General features: G+C 51.5%; 1 protein-coding gene across 2 annotated transcripts; it reads right to left on the bottom strand.

Moving 5' to 3' along the window:
• Positions 1-1,118: 1,118 nt before the first annotated feature.
• On the bottom strand, positions 1,119-22,997 carry FBXO41 (F-box protein 41). Of its 2 annotated transcripts, none has more exons than XM_039852651.1 (13): positions 22,723-22,997; positions 10,385-11,424; positions 8,675-8,900; positions 8,124-8,197; positions 7,519-7,877; positions 6,447-6,688; positions 6,104-6,219; positions 5,832-5,984; positions 5,561-5,656; positions 4,115-4,233; positions 3,778-3,936; positions 2,410-2,525; positions 1,119-2,289 (listed from the first exon to the last, which is right to left on the bottom strand). In XM_039852651.1, the coding sequence occupies exons 2-13, from the start codon at positions 11,284-11,286 to the stop codon at positions 2,227-2,229; spliced, it is 2,625 nt and encodes an 874-aa protein (XP_039708585.1). In that variant the 5' UTR covers positions 11,287-11,424; positions 22,723-22,997; the 3' UTR covers positions 1,119-2,226. The 2 variants fall into 2 exon arrangements, with proteins under 2 accessions (XP_039708585.1, XP_039708586.1); XM_039852652.1 differs by lacking the exon at positions 22,723-22,997 and adding an exon at positions 19,295-19,329.
• Between the last annotated feature and the right edge of the window lie 1,534 nt (positions 22,998-24,531).

Below are 24,531 nucleotides of genomic sequence, written 5' to 3' on the forward strand. Positions count from 1 at the left end.
TGCCTGCACTGCTGGTGGTGCTCAGGGCGTTTGCACAAATGAATGAACCTACTACTGGCATCAGCCCTTTCAGGACCACCTTTCTCCCACTCTAGCTCACTACCCACGCACCTTGACTTCCTTTCCCAGGGCTAATGCTGGGCATTCCAGTGGGCACCCACCCAGGGAGAAAATGCCCAAAGCCTTATATTCAGGGATAGAGACTTTCTGGGGAAGAAAAAGTCCCTCAGTAGGGCAGGCTCTGGCTGGCCATGCAGGGCATCTCTTTGTGCTTTGTCCAGGAGACAGGCAGGGCAGCACCTCTGGTCATGGGGTCATGGGGAACAGGGGCTACAGGGGGTGCAGTTGGAAGGCTGGCCTGATGCACCCAGGGCATCCAGGCCCTGAGTGAATCTCCACCTGCAGGCCAGAAAAGTTGTGCTTCTCCTTCCTGTGACTCATTGGGGGCAGGGCTGGGGATGTGGGAGCCAATGGAGCCAGCTGCTCTGGCGTGGGTTTGCCACACAGCCAAGGCTTTGTGCAAGACCTACAGGAAGTTGCCAACATGAGACCCTTGGTATCTGGGGTCTTCAAAGGACAGGGACAGAATAAGCCATGGGAAGAAGTCGTCAACAATGAAAAGAGCCAGGCCAGCTGGGTATGGAGCCAGGGAAGCTGGGTGCACTGTGGAATCTGTGGGGCCTAGCTCGGGAGGACTCATCACAGGGTAACCAAGGGCTGGGTCTTGATGTCCAAGCCAGGTTGTGGCAGCAAGTTGGGTACCTGGAAAGGACTATGAAACTAGAGGAGCCCAGCCCCAGCCAGGACCAGTGCCTAATGGTTAGGGCTGAGAGCCAGTCCTGTGCAGGAGAGAAGAAAACCCTAAGCTGGATCTAGGTGAATGTTTGAAAGAACTTTCCAACAGGTTAGCAGTACCCACAACCTCTGAGCCACTGCAGTTCTGCAGAGGAACTGGGAAGGCCTGAGTCTTTTGAGCCTTAGTGCTGGGACCTGGTCTTGCATGCAAAGGCTAGTAAAACCCCCCACTTGCATTCTGTGTCTTCTCAGACAAGCAGCTGTGGCTTAGGCCCCGCAACCGCACCAGGCAGAAGGCTCCCAGCAGAGCCCTCGCCGATGGGGACAAGTCCAGTGAGGGTGTTCTTTCTCTCCAGCCTAGCTCCCTACCAGGGCCACATCTTTAAGTAAGCTAGCCAGACAAAGAAGAAGTCAAACCACCCTCCTCCTGGCCTCCCCGGGGCCCCAGCACAGAGGGTAGCACAGTGACTCCCTCCCACCTAGCCTTGGGGACTCAAAGGCCATTGGAGTCCTGCCCAAGCACCTGGATTAGTATGACGTTCCTTCTCACAGGTGACAGAGTTTCCCAGGGTAAGGGCCTTGCCCCTCTAGAGGCTCGGGATTGCTGATAGGTATGGAAACATGTACCTTTTAGCTCGGAATTTAGCTCTGGTGTGTCATGGGGTATGTGGTGGCTAAGAGGCGGGGTCTTGTCTTTTCTACAGCAATAAAAACTTTTTTTCTCTTCCTGGCAATTTTCCCCTTTAGGGAGGATGGTCTCAATGTTCCGTGGAGAAGTTCTAGGTCAAGGTTTTGCCCTTCCAAGCCCACTCCCACTACCTCACTGTACCCCTGCCCCCCACCTTTGGCTGACCACATGCCCAGACCCCTAGGCCTATTTGTTATCCATGGAGAATGTGGACCCAGAGCCCAGGTGGGCTGTCTGAAGAGGGTGTCCCACAGAAGGCTGAGACAGGGCAAGGCAAGAAGAGCCCTCTTTGCCAAGTCTGAGCTGCCTTGCAGAGCTCCCTCTGGGCTGGGGTCTAGCAGAGGTCCCAGACCGGGAGGCTGGGCTTCGGGAAGGGGAGGCCTGCCCAAACAGCCTGAGCAGCCAAGGAGCCACTGGGTGGTTATTGCAAATCCTTGGGGCAATGACACCAGGTGCTGGTGGTGACTCAGCTCCTCTCTGGCTGTGCCCAGATGGCTGTTCCAACTGGGGGTGGGGTAGGGACCAGGGGGTAGCTTCTGTCCAAGCCCCTGCCCTGGAGAGGCATGTCCAGGGTCAAGCCTGTGGCTCCACTGTCCCAGGAAGAGGACAGGAAACTGTCAACCCCTCCTTGTAAGCCAGGGATAACACTAGGCTAGGTCAAGTACAAATCAGGGTCCTTCTGGAGGTCCAAAGAGAGTGCTCTGGTGTGGGGCTGGCAGGGGCCCTGCCGCCCTCCACCCGGGTTAGCAGCCACCTTCCACCTTGATGTGCAGGATCTTAGAGAAGCCCGGCCTCCGTCGCAGGGCCTGCAGACCGAACCCTGGGTTAGTTCCCCTCAGGGCCAGACAGGTGGGGACTTCCCATCACCAGCCCCAACCTAAAGATGCCGCTTGGGATCGGGGGTGGCCTCCGAGCCAGTTCCTCACCTGGAGTTTTGTCACCATGTCCTCAAACAGCTTCTGGGCCTCAGGACTGTTGGGCTCTTTGAAATAATCGGCAATCCCAATCTGGACCACAATGGACTTGAGGTTTCGACAAATGCCTGGGAAAAGGTGGGTAAGGTAGGGACCCATGTTTGGCCTGAGCAGAGGGCCTGCCTCCTTTCCTCTTACTAACGAAACCAGAGCCCTACTGAGAAACAGTCAAGTGCCAGGCGCTGGGAACATAAAGAGAAGAGCAGACCCATGCTGTTCAGGGGCTCAACTGGACAATGGAAGAAGGTGAAGGGTGAGGTCCAAGAGCAGAGGCTGCGGTGGACTCTGGGAGGGTGAGTGGGCAGCAGCCAAGTGTGCAAGTGCTCTGGGAACTTCCCTGGCAGAGGGGACAGTTGTGCTATGGTCTGGGCATTTGGAAATGAATTACAAGCACAGTGAGGATGATGGGTAGCAGAGTGCTTAAAGGACTGTGTGTTGCCATGAGTCAGGGGAGGAGGAGCAAGAAGGTCAGGAGGCTGAGAGGGTCCCAGAGGTCATGGTTTTGGAAGCTGAGCAGTTAGTTCTGGTGGTCAGTTCAGGCCAAGGCCATGAGGCTGAAGGGGAGGGAAGAAGAGGGTCCTGGAGATCATAAGGTCAAGGAAACTTCAGCACTTGGGACATGGAGTCCTCCCAGGGGCCAAACGGTCCTGGATGATGGTCTCACCTGATGAGTGTGAGCAGCCCGAGTTGGGCACTTGTGTCCTCAATGAAGGTAGAAGAATGACTAGGAGTGGACCAGGTAGCTGGAGGGAGGTGGGGCCAGAGGAGGTATGACTTGGAGTCTACACCAGGGGGAGGGGAATCTTTCCCCTGAGGACTGTCTTCAGGGACTCATTATCTCATTTAATCCTCCTACTCATTCTAGAAAGTCAGCTTAGAAGATGGAAACAGAACTCAGAGAAGTATAGTAACTTGCCCGAAGTCACACAGCTAATAAGCAGTAGAAGCAGAATTGAGGCCCAGGTCAGTCTACTCCAGAATCTGGTGCTCTTAAACCATTTGTTCTCTTGCCTCTGCCCTTGGCTGGAGGCACACAAGGGGTCAGATGGTGCTGCACAGCTTCTGTCTCCAAGGTGGGTGGAGCACAGGCCAATAAATGTCTGTTGAACTGAACTATTTGGACCAGATGCTGGCAGGCCTTGAATGCTGCACTGCCCTCAGAAGGCACTGGTGGCAAAGCCAGGACTAGAACCCTGGTCAGTCTAACCTTAGCACTGGTACTTGCTATCTAGGAGTGACAGGAAGTTGGTTATGCTACATGCTGATAAAGCATGGTAAGAGATGACACTTGTACCCCACCCTGCATTCCCCATCACTCACTGTTGAAATGTAGCAGGGCCTTGGGGGTGACAGGGGTGGCCGTGAGCACCAGCATTTCCAGTCCCTTCAGACCTTCCCGACAGACCTCAGCTGCCACCTCCTGGGTGATCTCTGACACATGGTCCAGCTCTAGGACCTGCAGCCGCATGCAGTTTCTCGCTAGGAAGAGGGAAGAAGAGGGGAGGTCCTACTGCAAACTCCCCAGGTTGCCTCCTGCCCAGTGCCCTGATGCTCCCGCCACCACCAAGGCTGCAGCCCCAAGCCCCTCTGGAATTTCAGTGTTGCACCCATGACTGCTTGCCATTAACCCCTGCCCCAATCCCAAGGAAAGACTCACCGAGTGATGCCAGGCCCTGCACCCCACAGCCGGCACCCCCAACCCCCAGGGCCCGGAGGTGGGGCCAACAGCGACCGATCATCTGCAGGCAGCGATTACTGAAGCGTGTGGGCTGCTGGCTGGAGAATAGGGGGCAGGAAGGGCTGTCAGGGAAGCCACTAGTTGCATGACACCCCAAGCCTGCTCCTCCTTTGGACCACACTCAGGTAAGGGCCCCACCAACCACTCAGTTGCTCAAGTCAGACACCTGGGATCACCCCAACTCCTCTCTCACCTCCTGCTAAGACCTATGAATTCTAATTCCTGAATAAGTCTTCAACCCACAGCTCAGACCACTGTCAACATTCACGTGGATTATCACCAGTCTCCCTAATTCATCCTCCAAGCTCTTGACAGTGAGCCAGTCATTCCTACATTCTCTCACTCAGTCATTAAGCAAATGGTTCCAAGTGTCTACTACAGCCAAGAACAACTGAGCTAGACCCTGGAGATGTAGTGGTGATGATTCAGACAGGGTCCCTGCCCTCAAAGAGTAAACAGGAAGGTGAAGGGGGAACAAAGAATGTTACCCAACTGATGTAATCTATTTTTTAAGATCCAAAATCCCCCAACTGCCTTCTAGATGAAATGGAAAAAATCTAAACCCCTCAGGCAAGGCCTTCCTGACCTTGCCTCAAATTGCCTCTCCACACTCACGGCTCGGCTATGCCCACCACTCACACCAAACTTGCTGTTTCCCTGAAAACTGCATCCCTCAACACTCGCCCAGGCCACAGACATCACTCTGGCTTGGTATTAGGGATGTGGAAATGGACATTTACAGCCTCTGCCACAGCAGTTGAGACAGGTGCCGCAGGAGTGGTGGCAGAGGAGTAGTGACAAATTCTACCAGGGTGTATTTAATGAAGGGACACTAGAAGACCTGGGAGGAGTTGTCACACGGAGTGAGGGCTTGGAGGGCAGGACACAGGGAGCAGAAAAGCCTGATATGTTTGAGGAGCCCCAAGGAGAGCCATGAGTGATCTCACACTCTGGAATCTCCAACAACCAACTCTTTTGTACATTATACACTGACTGCCCTGAACGGCCTTTCATATGCCAAACCAATCTGTCTACTTCTAGCTAGTGTTTACCCAATACTCACTGCAGGCTTGGTGAGCACGTCTCATTTGAGCCAGCAACAGTCCTAATAAGGTCAACAGATCTCTAATATCGCCTTCACTATACAGATTGAAAAACCGAGGCACAATCGAGTCACCAAAAGTCACGCTGTTAGTAAGCCAGGACATGATTCCAGGTCTGATTTTAAGCCTTGCTTCTAACACCTAAATACACAGATTGATGAATGTTTCCCCAGCCAGCTGATAGAGTGGGCCCAGATAAATTCATTTCTCAGCTCCAGACCACACCCAACTCTGTCCCTTCCCCACCCCTGCCAGGGCTCACCAGGGGTGAAGTGGCGCCACTTGGAGGGAGACAATCTCTCTGCAACCTGCACCGAGGGCCCAAATGACCTCATGGCCTACAGGGTCTGTGGAGCTCCTGTTGAAAAGACAAAGCTGGGGCCACCCACCCCGGTGGCCTCCGCTCCCTTTTCTGGGGCCACAGAGCCCTTGGATCCCTTTGCCTGAGAGGGGGAAGGGTATGCAGGGTCCAGGGATCCCTTGGGCCAGAGGCCAAGAGGGTATGGGCCTTGCATCTGGTGGGGTGGACCCACCTGTAGGTGACAGCCTGCAGGGCACGGCAGTAGCAGCTGGCCAACCAGAGTGAACGGTCGGTGAGGATGTTAGGACAGTGGGAGATGCGCAGGATCAGCAGGTTGCCCCCCGCCGCCTTCAGCAGGGACTCCAGCCCTGCTTCCAGGCAGCCCCTGGGGATGATCAAGAAGTCAGGGAGCTGCTTGTGGCCACCTCCTCCTCTGGGAAGCATTCACATAATTCTGGGTCTTCGGCCCAGGAGCATCCACCCACCCACCCACCACGGCCTCACCGGGTGCTCCGGGCATACTCCTCCTTGCTCTCCTTTTTGCCCCGCTGCCGGGGCTTCAGGTTCTGCAGTGTCAGTGAGTGGGCCTGGGTGCACCACTGAGCCAGCATTGACAGGAACTACAGAGAGAGAGGGGTTACCTGCAGATGGGGTGCTGAGTTTGGTTGGCTGGAGGGGGACCAGCTCCAGAATAGGAGGCCTCATGAGAGCATTTCAGGGAGCCAGACAGGAGCTAGGGTATTATAAGCATTGCAAGGCCAGACCTGGAGGGGCTAGACTCAGAGTGGGAAGATCTTTCAGAGCAGGGGTGAGTGGGAGGGCAGGGGCAACGGGCAGGGACAGGCACCTTGGAACAGACTCGGGCATTCTCGAGCAGGACCCGTGTCCAGACGGCAGGGTGGCGGGCCACGAAGCGCCAGTCCCGACAGACCTCGGCGGCATGCAGCAGTGTGCGTGTGTCCAGGTAGGTGAAAATGCAGAACAGGGCAGCTCGCATCTTGAGGATCTCCGGGCTGATGACCTCGTTGGAGCGGGAGGGGCTGCCCCTCTCTGCTCGCCGACCCCGCCCACTGCCTCCCTCAGGGCGGGCTGCACAATACCAGAGGGTCAAAGGTGAGTGTCAAGCATCAAAGGGCAGCATGGGGATGTGGGTGGGGAACTGGGATAAGGTGGGAGCTGTAGGAGGAAAGGGCTGAGACACCCATGCTGGGGAACCAGCACCTTGGAAAGAAGGACAAGGGGCCTCTGCTTCCCCTTCCTCTGCATTACCCCCAGAACTAATTTTGCAAATTAGGAAAAGGTGGCCTTTCCTCAAGTAAACTCCTTTTAAGATCATATATCATCACATAGTCCAAACTCACCCCCTAGATGAGGCAGCTGAGTCAAGTTTGGAGAAGGAAAGGGTCTAGAGGGTTAGGGTACAGATGGATAGAAACCAGGCCTCTGTAAACAGAAGGCAGATGGGAAGCTCCCCAGGGCAGTCACAAAGGTACAGCCATACACCCTGACCCGAATCCTCTCACCTTCACCCTGACCCACCCACATATGTGCATGGCCTTGTGTGCATATGGGAAGGCATGCTCTCCAACTGCTCCAGGGGGCTCAGTGTCTGGAGTCAACACTCAGCTACTCTCCCATAAATGTCAAGGAGCTCACCACATAAATGGACCCCCTAAGATATGGCATCCTTGTGCAAAGTCCAACCTGAGCACGTCGTAATGCAGCACTGCCCTGTCACATGAGTTCCCGCTCCAGGCTTGCAGGGTGCTATGTGGAAGTGCATCATTCTCATTGTGGGAAGTCTGAGGCAAGGGGAAAGGAGGTGCAGGAGCCCAGGAGACATACTGCCTCAGTCCTGTGTTCCTTCAGAAGGCCAGTACCAAGGACCTGGTCTCCTTGCCCACCCACCCAGGACTCACCTGAGAGTCGGCAGCTGCTCAATGGCCCAGCCATAGCAGGCCCAGGGCGGGGGGCGTCCGAGGGGCCCTCAGCCTCTGACTCAGTGGTTCGGGAGCCTACATCTGAGACATCACCCTCTTCCCCCTCTGTGCTGTGTCGGCGGGGTCTTCGCTGCCAGTTCTGGATGGCCTGGCGCCGCAGGCCTGAGCTTCGAGTAGGTGGGGCCCGCTCCGAGCCACCATTGGCAGCCTGGGCCCGTGTGCCCAAGCCCCCAGGGCCATTGTCCTCTGGGGCCCCCTCTTCTGGCCGGGGCAACTCGAGACTGTCACTGTCATAGCAGCCTGAGCTCTGGGATGCAGCTGGGACTCGGCTGGAGGCTCTGGGATGGGGTAGACCAAAGAGTAAGGAGAAGGGAGGGCACCAGGTCTGCCCAAACTACCCCCACCACCAGCCAAGGGAGACCGGCCCGCCCTACTTTCCAAGAGCCCCCTCTGAGTATGGAAAGGCAGACAGAGGTGATCCAGGGAGGATGGGGGTGGGAGGTGCCGAGCCTCCAGACGGGTCAGCCATCCAGTGCGCCAAGGTGAGGGTGGGCTTAGTGGGGTGGGCTAGGCCCAAGGCTTACCCTGTGCTGGGAGAGGAACCATGCCGTGACACTGCATATGTGCTAGGCATGGCCGAGCCTGCGTGGTGTTCTCGCTGTGGGCCCCCAGAGCGGGAGGGAAAGGAAGGGAAGCAGAGGAGGCAAGAGGATGAGAAGGAGCAGGAGGAACAGGACACAAGACGGAGAGAAGAGAAGAGAGAAGAAGGAAAAAAGTTGGGAAAGATGGACAAATAGACAGACAGACAGCCCAGAGAGGTAGGCTCACCAGCCCCCTCCCTGCAGCCGCCCAGCACCCCAGACCCGGCCTGTGGCTCCTGGGCTCTCATTTACAGAGATGGACAGAGATAGACTCCTGAATCACACCTCACTATAGTCTCAGGGGCCTGTACTTCTGCCCAGTCGGAGGTTCTGCCCTTTTCCTAGTCCCCTACTTCAGGCCTGCAGCTGCTCATGGGGAAGAGCCAAAAAAGGGAAGCATGGAGCATTACAGGGGGGGATGTCAGGCCACATGTGAGAGGAGTTTATGGGGGCCCGGTGTGCAGATGGAGGAAGGAAGATAGGTGGGAACTCACCAATCTGCCTGGGACTCGGGTCCCGGGCCCAGCGCCACTTCCCCCAGCTCCACGGCCCAGGCTGGTACTTGGTGTGCTGCCACAGCTGCTGCTGATGACCTGCAGCTGCCGTTCAGCGCGGGCAGCCCGCTCAAGGAGCTCCTCAATGAACTGCTGCAGCCGCAGCTTGGCGCTGGCCTCCCGTGCCGCCGTCTCCTTCAGGAACTGGTCGATCTGCACCACCTCCCTGGGCCCAGAGCAATCTCTTACCCCACTGCCTTGGCCTCGCTGCCCAGCCACCCTCTGGAGGAGGCCCTGGCCAGAGGGGAGCAACATGGGTACAGCTGCCCACTGGGTCTGCTCATGGGCACGTGGGTACATGCAGAACAGGCCCGGGCACCCTGCCTCACACAATGGCACACACAGAAATGCCTGCATATACTCCAAGTCACACACTCACACCCCACCCAGCCAGCCCCAAACACAAAACTAGACACCCTTGCTCCCCACAGAAATCCTTAGGCATAACAGTCACCTCTTCCCTCCAGACACACTCACAGGTGTACACAATCACACAGCCATGTACACAATCACACAACCATGTACACAGCCCCACGCACTCCTGTACCTGTACACATATCGCATTCATTCACAGGCACACAGTCGGAGACAGGCACAGTCCCAACAACACATTCAAAAATGCGCACGTGTGCGCATGCACACGCACACACACACACACACACACACACACACACTTTCAGAAATGTTCTCAGATGCAGAAGCATACTTCCAGTTATACCAACCTCCAGGAGTTGCACGTACACACAGCACAAGAGTCACAAGAGTATTTACTCCCGAATGCATTCAGTTGTTCATGCTTCCACACAACCTTGACTGAGGACCTCCTTGGTGCCAAGCACTGTCCTAGGTATTGAGGACTGGGCAGTGAACAAAGCAGAGAAAAACTCCTGTCCCCAAGAAGCTTATATCACTATGAGGACAGATTAATAACACCTACATATTTCATAATTCTACATTTAAAGACCAGAGAAATAAAGAGACGCCAGCAAAGAAGACTAAGAAGAAGCAGACAAAAGACAGAAGGCGATCCAAGAAGACTATCCTGGAAGCCAAGTGAAGAAAGCGTTTCAAGGATTAGCTGTGTTAAATGCTGCTGATGGGCCAATTAAGATGATGGCTTGGCTTTGGCAACTTGAAGATTGTTGGTGACATGGAGGACGGTGGTGGAGGTGGATACCTGATCAAGAGTGGGTTCAAGAGAGAATGTGAGGAAAGGAATTGGAGACAAGGAACATAACACTTTCACGAGTTGTTCTCTGTAAGGAGGAGAGAAAAGGGTCAGCTCAAGGGGGAGGTAGGGTTATGTATGGCCGATGGGAGAAATGAGCTTGTTTGTATGCTTTTAGGAATGACAGTAGATAGAGAAAATCTGATGAGGGCAAAGGGAAAGGGGCAAGATGGAAGAGGATCCGGCCATAACGCAAAAGCTGGCCTTGGCTAGAATAGAGAATGAGAAGCCGTCTTCACAGGCAGGCACACAGCCATACTGCCATGGTCTGGCAGTCCTAAAACACACACTTATGACACCATCTTGGCCCCACACGCACCATCACGCACACGCACACTCACGGTGGTGGCAGTGACACACACAGTCACCCACTCAGGAACATTCGTGGGAACGTCCACCACAAGGCCCTGCGGGCCACTCACTGCTGCTTGCGGCTCAGCTCCTGCTCCTTGTGCACCAGGTCCTGCTTGAGCGAGGCCAGCAGCTCCACACTCACGTCCACCTGGCGCGAGAGCTCAGACGCACGCTCCTCCAGCTCCTCCTTCTCACGCCCCAGTCGCGCGCTCTCCTGTCGCGCAGTCTCCAGCTCCGCTGCCTTGCGCTCCAGCTCGGCCTGCAGCCGGCCCACCTGGCCTGCGATCTTTTGCTCCACCTCCTCGCTCAGCCGCTCCAGCCGCCTGTCCACCTCCAGTTTTTCCAGCGCGCGGATCTTGAGGCGCGCCAGGCCTTCCTCGTAAGCCACATCCGCGGGTGATGGAGACGCGGGAGAAGCGGATGCGGGCCCGGGGCAAGGGCCGGGGCCAGAGCCGGGAGGTGGCGTCGAGCACGCGGAGGAGGTCACGGACTTGCGGGCGAACAGCTCTCCCAGTGGGATCTCAATCTCGCGCAGCGCGTAGCGCGCGGCGGCGGTGGGCACGAGGCCCGGCTCTGCCAGCTCCTCGCAGGGCAGGCTGGCAGGCACCAGGTCGCCGGGAAAGTGGGCGAGAGGTGCGTGGTGGTGGTGGTGGTGTAGCAAGTGGGGCGCGGCCGGCGACGGCCCGGCGGCCTGCTCCTTGCCCTGGAAGGACGTGCTCTCGAAGACCTCGCGCCGGGCACCCGGCACGGCCAGCAGGGCGGCAGGCTCGGGCGCCAGCGGGAAGCCTGAGGCAGCAGCGGCTGCAGCCGCAGCGGCGGCGCCATCGCAGATGCTGTTGGTCTTGGAGAGGATGTAGAGCGTCTCGTAGGTGTGGCTGTACTCCAGGTGCGCGCGCAGTGATGACAGGCTCCGGAAGCGCTTGTGCTCCCCGCAGCGGGGGCAGCGGTAGGGCAGGTCCAGCGAGGCCATGGCCCCGCCGCCCGCGTGGCGCCCAGGCTCCACTGCGGCCGCCCCACTGGTCAGCCGGGCGCACTCATGGGGGGCCGTGGGCGAGCCCCCCTGCGGGATCAGGAAGGCTCAGGTCACCCGCAGCCAGGGGCAAGGAGACTAGAAGAGAGGGAGGGAGTAAGTCTTAGGAGGGGGTAGCCCCGCGCCCCCTCCTCCCTCCCCATATCTCCCACCCTTGAGGAAACTGACTTCCCCAGAAAACACGTGCCCAGAAGAGAGGGGCGAGGGGAGACCCATGGTCTAATCTTCCAGAGGGGGCTGGCCTGCTCTGGTACCTGTGTGAGGGTCTTTACATGTACGAGAGTGAGAAAGAATGAGAATTCTTTAAGAAAAAATAAAGGCATTAGTTTTATTTTTAATAGTTCCAACCTGGACATAACCCAAGTCCCCATCACCAGCAGAATGAATAAACTGTGGTATATTCATAATAAAATATTACCCAGCAGTAAGAAAAGGAACCACTGGTACATGCAACAACATGGATGAATCCATTCAATGTATGTTACATGAAAGAAGCCAGACCAGACTGCATACTGTAGGATTCCATACACGTGGATTCAAGAACAGATTAAATTGAAGATAATAAAGTCAGATAGAGGTAAGTTACCTCTGGGGGAGCTATAGACTGAGAAGGGATAGGAGGGAACCTTATGTGATGCTGAAACTTCTGTGACATTCTATACCTTGATCTGAGTGGTGGTTATACAGGTGTATACATATGTAAACAATCAAGCTGTACACTTAAGATGAATGCACTATATGTATTATCTCAAAAGAAAATACCCTTAAAAGAAGATGCTTATTTCCATGCCATGCAAACCACACCCATAAGATAGCCTGGACTATTGGTACCATGTTGCAGTGATCAGGATGTTACTTCACCTGATAATACCTCTGTATGTATGTGTCACTGTTTCTTCCTCTCCCTGCTTCTGTACCACATCCTCCCATCCCTGCCACTCCAGGCACCTAGGTCTTTTTTCTCAGATTTCTTTGCTAGATTGGTTTCCATTAAGTGCCCTTGTCCTCCCCAGGCCCCTTCTTGCAAGGGCCACGATATTTGTCTTACCCAGGCCCCTTCTGGCACAATTCACCAACCACCCTTCCCAGAATCCCACCCTTGGTCACCCTAAACTCCTGCTACCCATCCCTTCTTATCTCTGGCTTCTGGTCACCCCTCCCCTGCCTCATGGGGTCTATACTCCATTCCTCACTGCCATCCTCTTCCTAACTGCCCACAATCGAGTTTCAACCACCTTTTGCTGTCTCTATGCTCCACCAGATCACAGACACTGTGTGCTAGTCAGACAATTCAGCTGACGCCAAGAGTCTTTACCCACTTGGTCCTTTGGCTGATGATACTCCGGATCCCTCTATCTTTACAGGCTGCTCCTCATTTGAGTTCTTTGACCTCCTCTTCTTGCTAATCTTCCTGTCTCTCTGATGGGAGGTTGGCCTTCATACCCTCTTTGCCTCTATCCTCTTCCCAGGCAGTCTCATTCACTCCCACAGATTAACTCAGACCTTTTAAGCCATTGAGTCTCAGTTCTGCCTCCCCATCCCAACCTGTTCTTGAATTCTGTTTGCTCTGGCATTTCCATATGGATATATGGGTGGATGTCTGCTTCCTTTGCCAGCCTAGAACCCAGTCCTCTTCCTGAGAACAGCACGCTGCTTAAACCTTGGGGAACCATTCTTCCTTCCCCACTCAGTCCACGCTCTAGGTGGGGGTTGATGGTCTACCCCTGGCTCCAGGGGTAAGAATGATATAGGCCTGGCCAATCAGAGTCCTGGGATGGGCACAGATCACCCAACTTGAGTTAATGAGTCTTTTCTCATTGAGTCAATGAGTCATTTCTCCAAGACTTCTCTGGGACTACTGGAGGAAAGCATTCTCTTTGGGCTCAAGTTTCTAAGTTGATGGGGAGGGTCAAAGCTGTGAGGGCCACCTTTGGGAGGAACCACCTGGGAATGAGGCCAAAACAAAGAAGCAGAACTGAGATGGAGAAAGAGAATCCTCACAGACACTGAGATCCTGGTCTGATCAGTTCTATAAGCAAGTCAACTCCCTTTTATGCTTAAGCCAGATGGAATTGGTTCTGTGTTAGTGGCACCAGGAAAAAATCCTAACCCAGAAATTAAAATCAGAAAAGGAATTTTTAAAAAGTAATAAACCTTAAGAAGGAATTCGTTGAACTAAGGGTGGGGGAGTAAGATAGTACTGATTTTCTTACTCAGGAGTTGGTGAACCCTACTACACAGCAACAAAGCAGCTCATTAAACTCTCTCTCTGCCTCTGGAATACAGATGAGTTTCCTACCAAGGTTGAAACTTTGGATACTGTAGAAAAATGTCATGATATCGGGGTGTGGCTTTTCCCATGGCCTCAGTACGGTCCAAGAAGAAACAGACACACTCTGGCTGAAAGGGACCCATCAGAAAGCAGAAGGAAGAAAACTGCTTTGCTCAGAGAAGCACTTTGTGCCTGAGGCCAGTAATCCAATATGGCTGAGAGTCAGATAATTAAGAGCCAGTTCTCTGCTTCTAGCTAAAGTTAGCTCAAGCAAAGACAGGAAGGCTGGAAACACAGAGTGAGTGAGACAAACCTGGGGCCTGAGAGGCTCTTGACTCCTCAACTTCTGAGCCCCTTCTGCTGTGCCCCTACCCCAGCTCACAGAGGCAACCATTGCTTCCATTATAAGCAGCCTCCCGCTGGGCAGGAGAAGCAAATGAACTCTCCCTCCCACCCTAGAGTAGGGGTTTGAATTGCCCTGTGGCAGAGGCCTAAGTAGAGGCCACAAAAGTGTAGGCTCCAGGGGTGTGTAGAGCACCAAAGCCTGTTGCTAAGAGACAACCCCTCCTCCTTCCCCAACACCATCACCAGGGACTCCATTCAAGAATTGTAACTTCCAGTGAGGTCTCTAGTTTGGTTAATAGCTCTGGGGATGACTGAATGCAAATTGACTGAAAGCTTCCTAATGATGAAGAGAATTGTATTGCCAGAAAAAATAAGAACCGCAAAGCTAGAAAACAAAGGCCAGGGAACACTTAGCCTCTAAAGTTCCCCACCCACCAAATCTGCACCAATGAAAGGGGGACTCCTCAGTGCTCCTCAGTGGCCACAGAGCACAAAGGACAAGGGCAGCTCTCTGAGACAGCAGAACAAGAGCAGCCAATAGGGGACCAGAGAACCTCATTGTAGCCAACTGGCCAAGCATGTGGCCCATGCTATGGACCTATGACCCCTGAGTTTTTCCTTATCTCCCCTCTTCAACTGGAAGGATGTTTGTTCTTTCAGCTGTCAGCTATCTTATTTTTTCTCCATCATCGTAGTCTGACCATAGAGTGAAAGACCATGAGGGGCTAGCTCAGTACTTTGCCAAATAGCGCACCAACAAGATCTTGAATTGTGGCTAGATGTGGTAACTGATGAGAACTTGGAATGTCTCCTTCTGGAGAAGGGACAGTATGTTTTAAGTTTTGTGAGGGGATAGCTGCATTATGATAAACAGAAATTTTAAAAAACTTACATAAGAAGATCCGTGTAGACCGTAGGCAGCCAACAGGTGAAATGTAGTGAACATGTATTGTTTTAGCTGGTCAGCTCCAATCCCCCTTTGTGGATAGATCCCCAAATTTTCGCTTAGAGAACAATTCCCCCCACTTTGAATCATTGTTTGGATAGAGTTGACCCCAGCCCCTAGCTCCAGGGGCGCACACATGACCTCAGCCTGTTCATCGGTCACAGTGATCATTCAGTAATGGGCCTGTGCTCAGCTGGTAGAATGTGAACCTGGATCTGCTAGTGGCAGTTTATGTCCTCTCTTTGGGCAAGAAGAAAAAGACTCCTGATGACCTCCCTTGAGCATCCAGATCCAGGCGTGCCTGAAATTTTAACCCAGGAATTGTCTAGAGTATTGATTGGCTTTTACTTTTATTTATGGTCTTCATTGATATATTAAAGTTTAAAGTTTGCTTCAGTAAATTTTTTTTGCTTTTTGATTTTGTCCTAATGCTTAGGAAGTCCATCTTTCCCAAAATTTACATATGTTTTCTTTCAGTGCTTTGTGATTCCTTTTTGTAAAAGTCCAGAAATTTTTTTTAAATTAAGGACTTTAAACAAATAATCATAATGAATCATAATGCCATAAACTGCCAATGACTTGGTAGCATGAAAATACCTCATTTGTGTGGTTTCTTTTTATATACTGGAGTTTTAGGTACCTATAAATTTTTGGTATGTGTGGTGAGACAAGGATTAAAAAAAAAAAACTTTTTAAAATGGACATTTACATATATATTCAAAAATAGAGAGAATATGATGATGAATTCCTATGTACCTATCTTCCAATTTCAACTATCAACTCATGGCCAATTTTGTTTTACCTGTACACTGCTCCCCTGCCTCACAATTCCCCCATCTGCCACTGGATAATTTTGAGCAAATCCTAGATATCATATTGTTTCACCTAAAATACCTTAGTCTGTAAATGACAGGGTCTTAAAGTTCTTTTTTAAAAAACTAATATTTAGTAATTGTTCTAACTTCACCTTCCTCTAGCTTTATTAAAACCCCAAAAGTAGCCTTGAGAGTTAAATCCAAAAGATGGTTTTCTGAAAAGATAGACAAAATAAATAGCCCTCTGGTAAATTCAAAGAGAAAAAAGAAAGACAGAAAACAAATACATAACACTATAATGAGAAAAGGGATATAAATGACAGATGTTTTTTTCAAACTACTGAATTGCTACCAGGTACAACTCTTGGCCCCAATTTTTGAAAATCTGGATGATCTGAATGCTTTTCTAGGAAAATGTAAATTATCTTAATTGATTCAAGAAGAAATAGAAAACCTGAATAGACTAATAACTATAGATAAAACTGAAGAAGTTGGCAAAGTGACCAGGGATATTATAAATAGAATTCAGTTTACATACACACAACTGTTCATGAATAGGATTATTCTGTAATGCATGGCAGCCTGGTGTCAGGGTACCTGTATATGCCTGTACATCCGAGCTAAGTTCTGGTCCCTCCTGTGGGAGCATCTTTCGGGGCCTCCCCTCCCCATGTCCCCTTTGCCTGCACAGCACCTTATTAGAGTAGGGAAAGGGAAAAATTTGGGGGTATAGGCCTGTGTGTCGATGTGCAAAGCAGAGGAAAGAAGGGGCTTCTAGGGTCCAGGTGGCTCTTCTCCTGAGGCCAGCTAGCCCCAGTTTCCCTCCATCAGCTGGAGCTGAGGAATGACTATGAATGATTCTTAGGAATATTTTTGCCTAGATGTACACACCTCAGCATGAACACGAAGCTTTGCCCGAATGCAGACATGAGAGGGATGGAGGCAGGGGGAGGAGGGAGAAGAAGTAAAAGAAAAACAGAAGTGTCATCTATTCAAATTCCATCACAATCCTGTACTATGAGCACCATGACATAACAGTCGATTTTCCTTTGTATACTAGTCTCCCCAAATCAGCAACCTCTGCAGCCCTGAGATCTGCCTCCTTTTTCAGCCTAACCCTGCCTCCTCAGCACCCTCAGGACCTGTTATGCTCCCTCCCCCATCTGAGATGCCTATCTCAAGTCTACTTTTGTTTAAGTCCAGTTCAAGGTCTTCTTTGGGTAGAAGAACCAGTCAGAAGCATTATCGTTATTTTTAATGCTTTCAAGTGTCTGAGCCTCATCTCTTCAAACAAGACCAACCATCTCAAGATGTGTGTCTTCTCTGGCTCCTGTCGACTGTCGCATTTTCGCATGTTGACTGCCAGAAATACAGATAATCTTGCATTTTCCTGACTTCCACTACCACATGGTCACTGAGAATTTCTGCAGTGGATGTTATTATTTTTATCTGTTCAGCAAGTCATCTTCACCTTCTAGTAATAGCAACATCTTGTCCTTTCCTCGGTAAGCTATTGCTCCCTACTCCATGTGGTTCTGACTGGGCTGCCAGTCCTAGTAGGATGGACACATGACCCAGGCCTGGCCAATCATAGTCTCCCATCTTCTTGGCCATAATGATTGACCCAGGGATGGGCACATTCCTCAGGCTGAGCCAACAGAGTCTTTCACTGGGAATTTATATATTTAAACAGTCCTCTTGTCCCTCTGGGATCACATGCTGGGATGATCTATGACCTGCCTATGGCTTTGTGCAATCTTTACCCACCATGGAGAAAATTCGTGCGTGGTGGGGAAAAAATGTGGCAACACTCAGAGTGAGGCTGAGCCAAGAGCTGGAGAGTCCTTACTCTAACTTTGAGAACCTGGGTAGTTATGCACAAAACCTACTCATCCCCACTTCCTTCTAGTTATATGAATTGGTACATATCTTTTTTTGCTTAAAGTAGTTTGGGTTAGATTTCTGTTACTTGCAATCAAAAGTCCTGATACTCTTGCAGATCTATATTTCTAACCTAGAATTCTCTCCTAAGCTCTATTCACATGGATTCACTCAACGTATATTTCTGAGTACCTGCTTTGTGCCACAAACTATGCCAGGTGTTGTGCTTGGTATGTTGAGGACACACAGGACAACAAGATCCATTCCTTGCCTTCAACCAGCTTGTGATCTCCTGGGGCAGACTAAGATATTAGATGATATAGCCATGAGATAAAAGTTATGTAAGAGGCAGGCGCAGGATTCAACACTTAGCTTGAGGAAATGGAGGTTTGGGGAACCCCCAGAGGTGGTAGCACCTAGGCTGACTCTTCAAGAGTAAAGTAGTTAAGTGAAGAAGGGCAATTATGAGGTTGAGGAGGGGGAAGAAAGGCATCCTGAGCAGTGGAAACAGCATGTACAAGGGCAAGTGAGAAAGAGTATGCCTCCTTCAGGGAACAGAAACGTCAAACATTGTTTGTCTCAATTACTGCTATGTCCCCAGCACTTACATCAGTGCCTGGCATAAGGAAGGTACTCAGTAAGTGCTTCTGGAATAATGGACTGGCAAGGACTTAATCAGAGGTACAGTTTAGAGAATGTACTACAGAGGGCCAAGGTCAGGAAGAAAGCTGTTGAACACTGGAAGTGGAAATTGTTAGCCAAGGTAGCAGGAGTGCAAATGGGGAGAAGGCTGGCTATAGGAGCAATTAAGGAAGGAGAGTCAAGAAGGCTTGGTGACAGAATGATTCTGGAAGGTGGAAGGTATGAGAGGGAAGTCAAGAATCAGGCTCGGGTTTGGGTTTTGAGCATCTAGGTAGATGGGGAAGTGGGAAAATGAAAAATGGCAGGTTTGGGGGTGAGATAATTAGTTTGGTTGTAGATTCCATGAGTTTGAGGTTCCAGTGGGCCTTGAAAGTGGAGATATTCAGTACATAGTTTGCAATATAGAGCCAAAAAATACGGTTTTGGCAACCTGAGCATGAAAAGAGAAATGGATGAGCAGGACCAGGGAAACGGTGCAGAGAGAGGGGAGCAAGGGGGAAAAGTAGACCTTCAGAGAGGCAGAGGAGGGAGAATAATCAAGAAGTTCTTAAGAACTAGCAGCAGAAATGGGAATTCTGGAGGGAAAATCTTAGGGAAGAGGGATGTCAGGGAAGGAAGGAGTAGGCAACAGTGTAAACAGTAGAGTAAACAACTACTCAAGAGTTAACACCTCAAGTAGGAGCACTGGTGACTGTAGAGGAGGCCACTTTGATGAGCCTGGCTGATGTGGGTTGTGGAGAGAGTGATGGGATATGTATGTGTGACAAGGAGGAGAAGGAGGGGCACTTGCCTTTCGCGCCTTTTACATGGCACTGGATGGACACAAAGCTCTCAACTGTAAGGGGAGGCTGACTGACACGGGAAGAGAATCAAACAGTGATTAAGATATGAAGAACTGTGAAATTTTATAACTTAATTCTTTTTTTTTTTTTTTTTTTAAATGCTTCTTAGAAGCAGCAGGTAGAGAGAGGATGAAAAGGATATTTCAGTGTAGGCGGCTCAGAGTGTAATATGCTAATAATGAACTCATAATACCACAATACTCACCATCAAATCTGCTTCTTCCTCTTGTTTTCCACCTTGACCAATATCTTCATTATCTATTCAGCACCCTAGATGCAACCCCCAAGACACCTCTGAATTCTCAAAGTCCCCCTCAGATTTCACCAATTGCTGATTTTTGTCAATACTATCTTCTAAATATTTGACTATGTTTGTGTCTTGCTTTTCTTATAGCCACTGCTCAAGACCTATTATCCCCTTCTATCTGGACCATTGATACTGTTTCTAACCTGAGTCTCTAACTCTTCCCTGCTTTGAATTCTCATGGTTTCCACCAACAGAGATCCAGTCATGTCACTCTTCTGGAAAAAAAAAAAAAAAAATCTCTGAAGGCAGGCCATCTTCTAAGAGGTAAAGCCCACCCTGATTTGCCTGCCCTCAAGGCTGGCTGGAATCTGACCACCATTCAGCCTTGCCAGCCCTAGCTTTTGCCTCTGCTTCCCTTGTGCATCCTTATGCCCTATGGGGGGTATAGCTTCACTGAGAAGCACCATGTGCTATCACATCCTTAAGTCTTGGCTCATGCTGGTCCCTCTTCCTGGGACTCCCTTTTCCAACTGATGAATTCTACCAGCTCGAATGCTACCCTTTCCATGAAGCCTTCCTTGATCCCCTCCTCCAGCTCAAATCACATCACAGCATGAATCACTCCTTATCATAGCTCTTCACATGTAGCAACAGGAGTCACATGCTGGATGGTCGTGGACCTGTTTGCACATCAGATCCCATCCTACACATACATTGGAGGTCAGGGACTCTGCTACTTCTTCATACCTGCCTCACACACAGTAGACATTAGTGTATTCGTAAGAGGAATCATACTGAATAATGGATGAATTGACCAATTTATGTTACCGAAGTGATTTCCACCACTCATTGTTATGGAACTGGGCAAATTTGGTTACCACTAAATCAATCTAAGAATCACCTCTAATATCAAGTGCTTCTCTGGTTCTGCTCCTGGCCCACATGCTGTGTCTTCATGACAGTTGTTCTAGCAGAGCTCCAAGGCTGAAGACTTGTCTGTTTCATTCTATTTTAACCACCCAACAAAAAGATGTTAAAGACAAGGCCTGTGCCAGGCACTGGGGACACAAAGGTGAGTAAAGACAGTCATGCCTTCACAATGCTTGTAGTCTAATAATCAAAACAGTGAACATTTACCTACTAATTATTCTGGTCAGACATCCCACTTCTCATTTAGTCCTCACGACAGTGCTGCCAAGTATGTGGTATCATCTCCACTTTAGGATGAGGAAATTGAGGCTCAGAGTGGCCAGTAAGTGACTATAACAGATTGTTGCTTTGGTGGTCCCCAATAAGTCATGCTTCCCAGTTTTCTTGCCTTTATGTGGTCCCCTCCCACACTGACTCAGCTTGACCACATGACTTGCTTTGGTCAAAAGGACATTAGCAATCCTGAAGCAGGGAGAGACTTTGATAAGCAGTTGTACCTAGGGCTTATCCTCTTAGCTTTCTCCTGGGATCCAGCTGCAATGTAAAAAAACTTAGGCTATATGACTGAATGATTAGATGACACGTGTAGAGAGACCTTAAATGATGAAAGGTCATTCTGATATTCCTTTCCAGCCAGTCTCTCAACTGAAAGGTGTCAAATAAGCCCACAGCCACAGTCACCGCCAACCCACAGACCATGAAAAAAAATAAATCGCTATTGTTTTAAGCCCCTATATTCTGGGGGAGGTTTGTTTCACACCAGTGAATAACTGAAACAGTGACAAACTAGGATTTGAACTCAGTACTACCTGACTGATTTCTAAATCCATGCTCTTAGTGTTCCAACACTATGTTCCTTCTGATTGGCAGTGGAATGTTGCACCAACACCATAATATTCACAGGTTGGCCCATAGTAGCACTCAATGAATATTTGTTGAATGAATAAAGGGTGTGGTGTGCCGTAAGAGAGGTAGGAAAGTCCAGGGGACTCAAAGGTAGAATGACAATCACCTTTCAACAATCCTGACCCCCCTTTCTACTACAAATATTCCAAAACCAAAAACAAGCTAGGCTTCCCTAAATCCAGAAACAAATGTGTAGGTATCACCAAACTCCCTCTCTCTGTTAAATGAAGATCACGCAAAATTGAGACATTAGCAGAGCTTGGTTTTTGATGGTCATTCCTCTGCCCCCAACTCCCCACCATACCACTGGCATCTCCTCTCCCTCTCATTTGGCCTTCTAGCCCCAACAACTTTTTCTCCCTCTTTTCATATAAAATCCACATGCAGGAAAGGAGCAGAGAAACTAGAAATTACAGAAATGGGAAATGAAGATTTGGATGTTAACAAATGGCTTCATAGACCAAAGAAATGAAGCTCTAAGCTCAGTGCTTTCAGGAGACATCTGTCAGCAGGTGGGAGAGGTATTCTAAGGAAGGGGAGGCAACTGGAGGTGTCCCTGTGGATGAGGAATAAAGGAAGCCCGCCCCCCCCCACTTTCTAAATTCCTCTGAATCCCCCAAGATGGCAGGGGCTCTGGCTCTCTATACCTGAAGCTGTGGCCCCAGCATGTGTACATCCCAGAATAGTCACTCCAGCCTGGTGAAGACCCACAGGAGTCAATGCATCCAGTCCTCTTGCTTCTTGCCAGTCCTGACACTGCTGTTTCTGTCTAAGCTCCCCTTCAGTCTCCAGCTCCTGCATACGCACACACCTCCCAAGGTCACATGCACATGGCTCCAGTACCTGGACTCACACCCAGAAAACCACCTGGGCCCCTGGCTGCAGACTCAACGTAAGGAGAGAGCAGGCCCCACTCCTACTCAGAGGCAGACAGTGGGAAATGCACACAGGCACCCTGTCACACATGCAAAGCAATGCAGTGGGGCACAGACATCCAGATCACTGTGGGCACAGTCACCAGTAGAGGCACTGGGAGATGAGGAGACAAACATGCGGGCACACACATGCACACCTCCAAACCATCACAGGTGCACACGGGCACGCACACAGACACCCAAACCCTTCCACCTTCAGACACCGGCACAGGTGCCTAGCCAGGCCTCGACACCAAGCCCCTCCCCCACCTTTCAGGAGGAGGTGGGGAGGACTGGGGTTTGAGGGCGCTCCCCCTTCTCCCTCCCTCTGGCCCCATCTCTCCAAGGTCCAGAGTCCCAGAGGTCTAGAGCCCGCCCCGCCCCCCAACCTGGCTCGGAGAGCGAATGGCTAGAGGGGGATGGGAAGCCTGGTCTCAAATTGTTCTGATTTTAATTCCTTAAATTAACCCCTTCTTTGCCTCTGGCCTGGCCTGCCCAGAATCCCTCCCCGCCCGGCAGCCTCCGGGCCTCTAGAGGGCTGTGGGGGAGAAGCAATAGGAGGAGGCAGCGGCTGGGGTCCTCCCTGCCTCCTCTCTCCAGGAGAGGTCCCGCAGCGTGCCCGCGACTCGCCCTTACCTCTTCCACCCCGCGGCGAGGCCAGGCCCCGCGGCCCTCGGCTGGGGGTGCAGAGGCAGCCCCCGCGTGCCTGGTCCAGATGCAGGGCCGCCTCGGGGCCTCGGATTTTGTTCCCCTCCGCAGCCTCGGGTGGCCGCCGCGGCTTGCGCCCCCGCCTCCCTCTCGGGGAGGGGGTGGCCAAGCCTCCCAGCAAGTCGCAGCGGGAGGGGCTCACAAACCGGTGGGGGAAGGATGGAGGAGGAGGGAGGAGGGGGCGCGCGGCCAGAGGAAGGGAAGGGAAGGGGGAGGGAGGCTGCGAGGAGGTGGGGCGGAGCCGGCCCCTCCTCCGGGGCGGGTTTTCCTGCAAGCTGGGGAGCGGCAGATGCCGCCAGGAGCGGCTGCGCCGGGACCCCACGTTTTCCTCTGAAGGTAGCTTCGATGGGGGAGGGGCCCATGGCACCACCCTGGGAATGCGGGGACCCGTCGGGCCGCTCTCCTCCGGAGTCCCTGTCTTCCCAGCTCCTAGCACTTTCTAGTGCACTCTTCCTGCCCCCAGCACCTCCGGTGGTGTACTCTGTTGCCCACCTTTGATCCGAACCTCTCCGCCCTAACCCTACCGCTCTAACTTGGGCCTCTCCACTCGGGGCAAATCCTAGGGTGGGCGACTCTGTGGTATCGGATGAGGGAAGGCACGCTGCACTACTCCTGGGATATGCGCCACCGTCCCCAAGCAGCCTCCTGGGCTGCACGCCTGGGTTGTGCATTTGGTGACCTCGGGTCAGATGCGTGGTTTCCACGGAGACTCCATGAGTCGGTTTCCTCTGGGCATCCCTAGGGAACCAGGGGAACTGGGAATGCTGAGAACAGGCTCCCAGTCTTGCCCTTGAGGGTGCAATCTAGGAGCACATGCCCCATCACAGATCCTATTTTCCACTTTGAAAAGAAGGCCCAATCTTACCTCAAACTTGGTTAGGGGAGAAAGCCTCGCCCTTGGCTTTAGGCCTATCCTGTTGTTGAAGTGGGAACCATCTGGCTCTCCTAGGCTTGGAGGAAATCTACAGGGCTGAGTGGGGCCTAAGAAATCAGACAGGGTGTTGGGGCTACCAAACTCAGGGCTGAGTTGGGCTTTGGATGAGGAAAAGGAAAGATGGCAGTTCAGGCTAGGGGTAGTGCATGGGCAAAGGTGCAGAGACTGGCTTGGGCCAGGCGGAGCACCAAGGCCATGAGGGGCAGTCCAGCTACAGCAGAGCAGAAATCCAGCATAGCCCATGGATTGTCCAGTAAACGAAGTGGATGGGGAATTTCCTTGCCCCCACCCTGCTCCTGCTAAGGCAGAGGCATTGGGTATTTAGTATCAGCAAGGATAATTTGTAGACTTGTCAGGTGGCTTTTGGGGAGAGGCAAATTTAATAAGGACTAAGGCTGAACAGTGGCCAGTCTGGTCAAACTCCCCCCTCCCCCACATATTCTCCTTCCTCTAGCTCCTGAATTTCTTTGCTCTTCCGGAAATTCTTAGGTTGAACGAATGAGAAATCACTTCTCCTAAGATCTAAACGATAACAGCTCCTATTAACCAAGTGCCAAGCATCATACTAATCATTTTTATGTGTATTATTCAATCCTAATAAACCTTCTAAGTAGGTAATATTATTATCCCCACTTTACAGATGGGGAAGCTAAAGTTCAGAGCTCAAAAAATGGCACACTCAAGACTTGAATTCAAGTTATCAAATTCCAAAATCTATTTTTAAATACAGTGCCTTCCTACCACCCCTTTGCTGTATTATGCCCACTGAGCCTTCCCCTGCCAAAATGAAGATTCCCTACATC

This window comes from Pteropus medius, unplaced genomic scaffold (assembly GCF_902729225.1).
Source record: "Pteropus medius unplaced genomic scaffold, Ma_sr-lr_union100, whole genome shotgun sequence".
NCBI lineage: Eukaryota > Metazoa > Chordata > Mammalia > Chiroptera > Pteropodidae > Pteropus > Pteropus medius.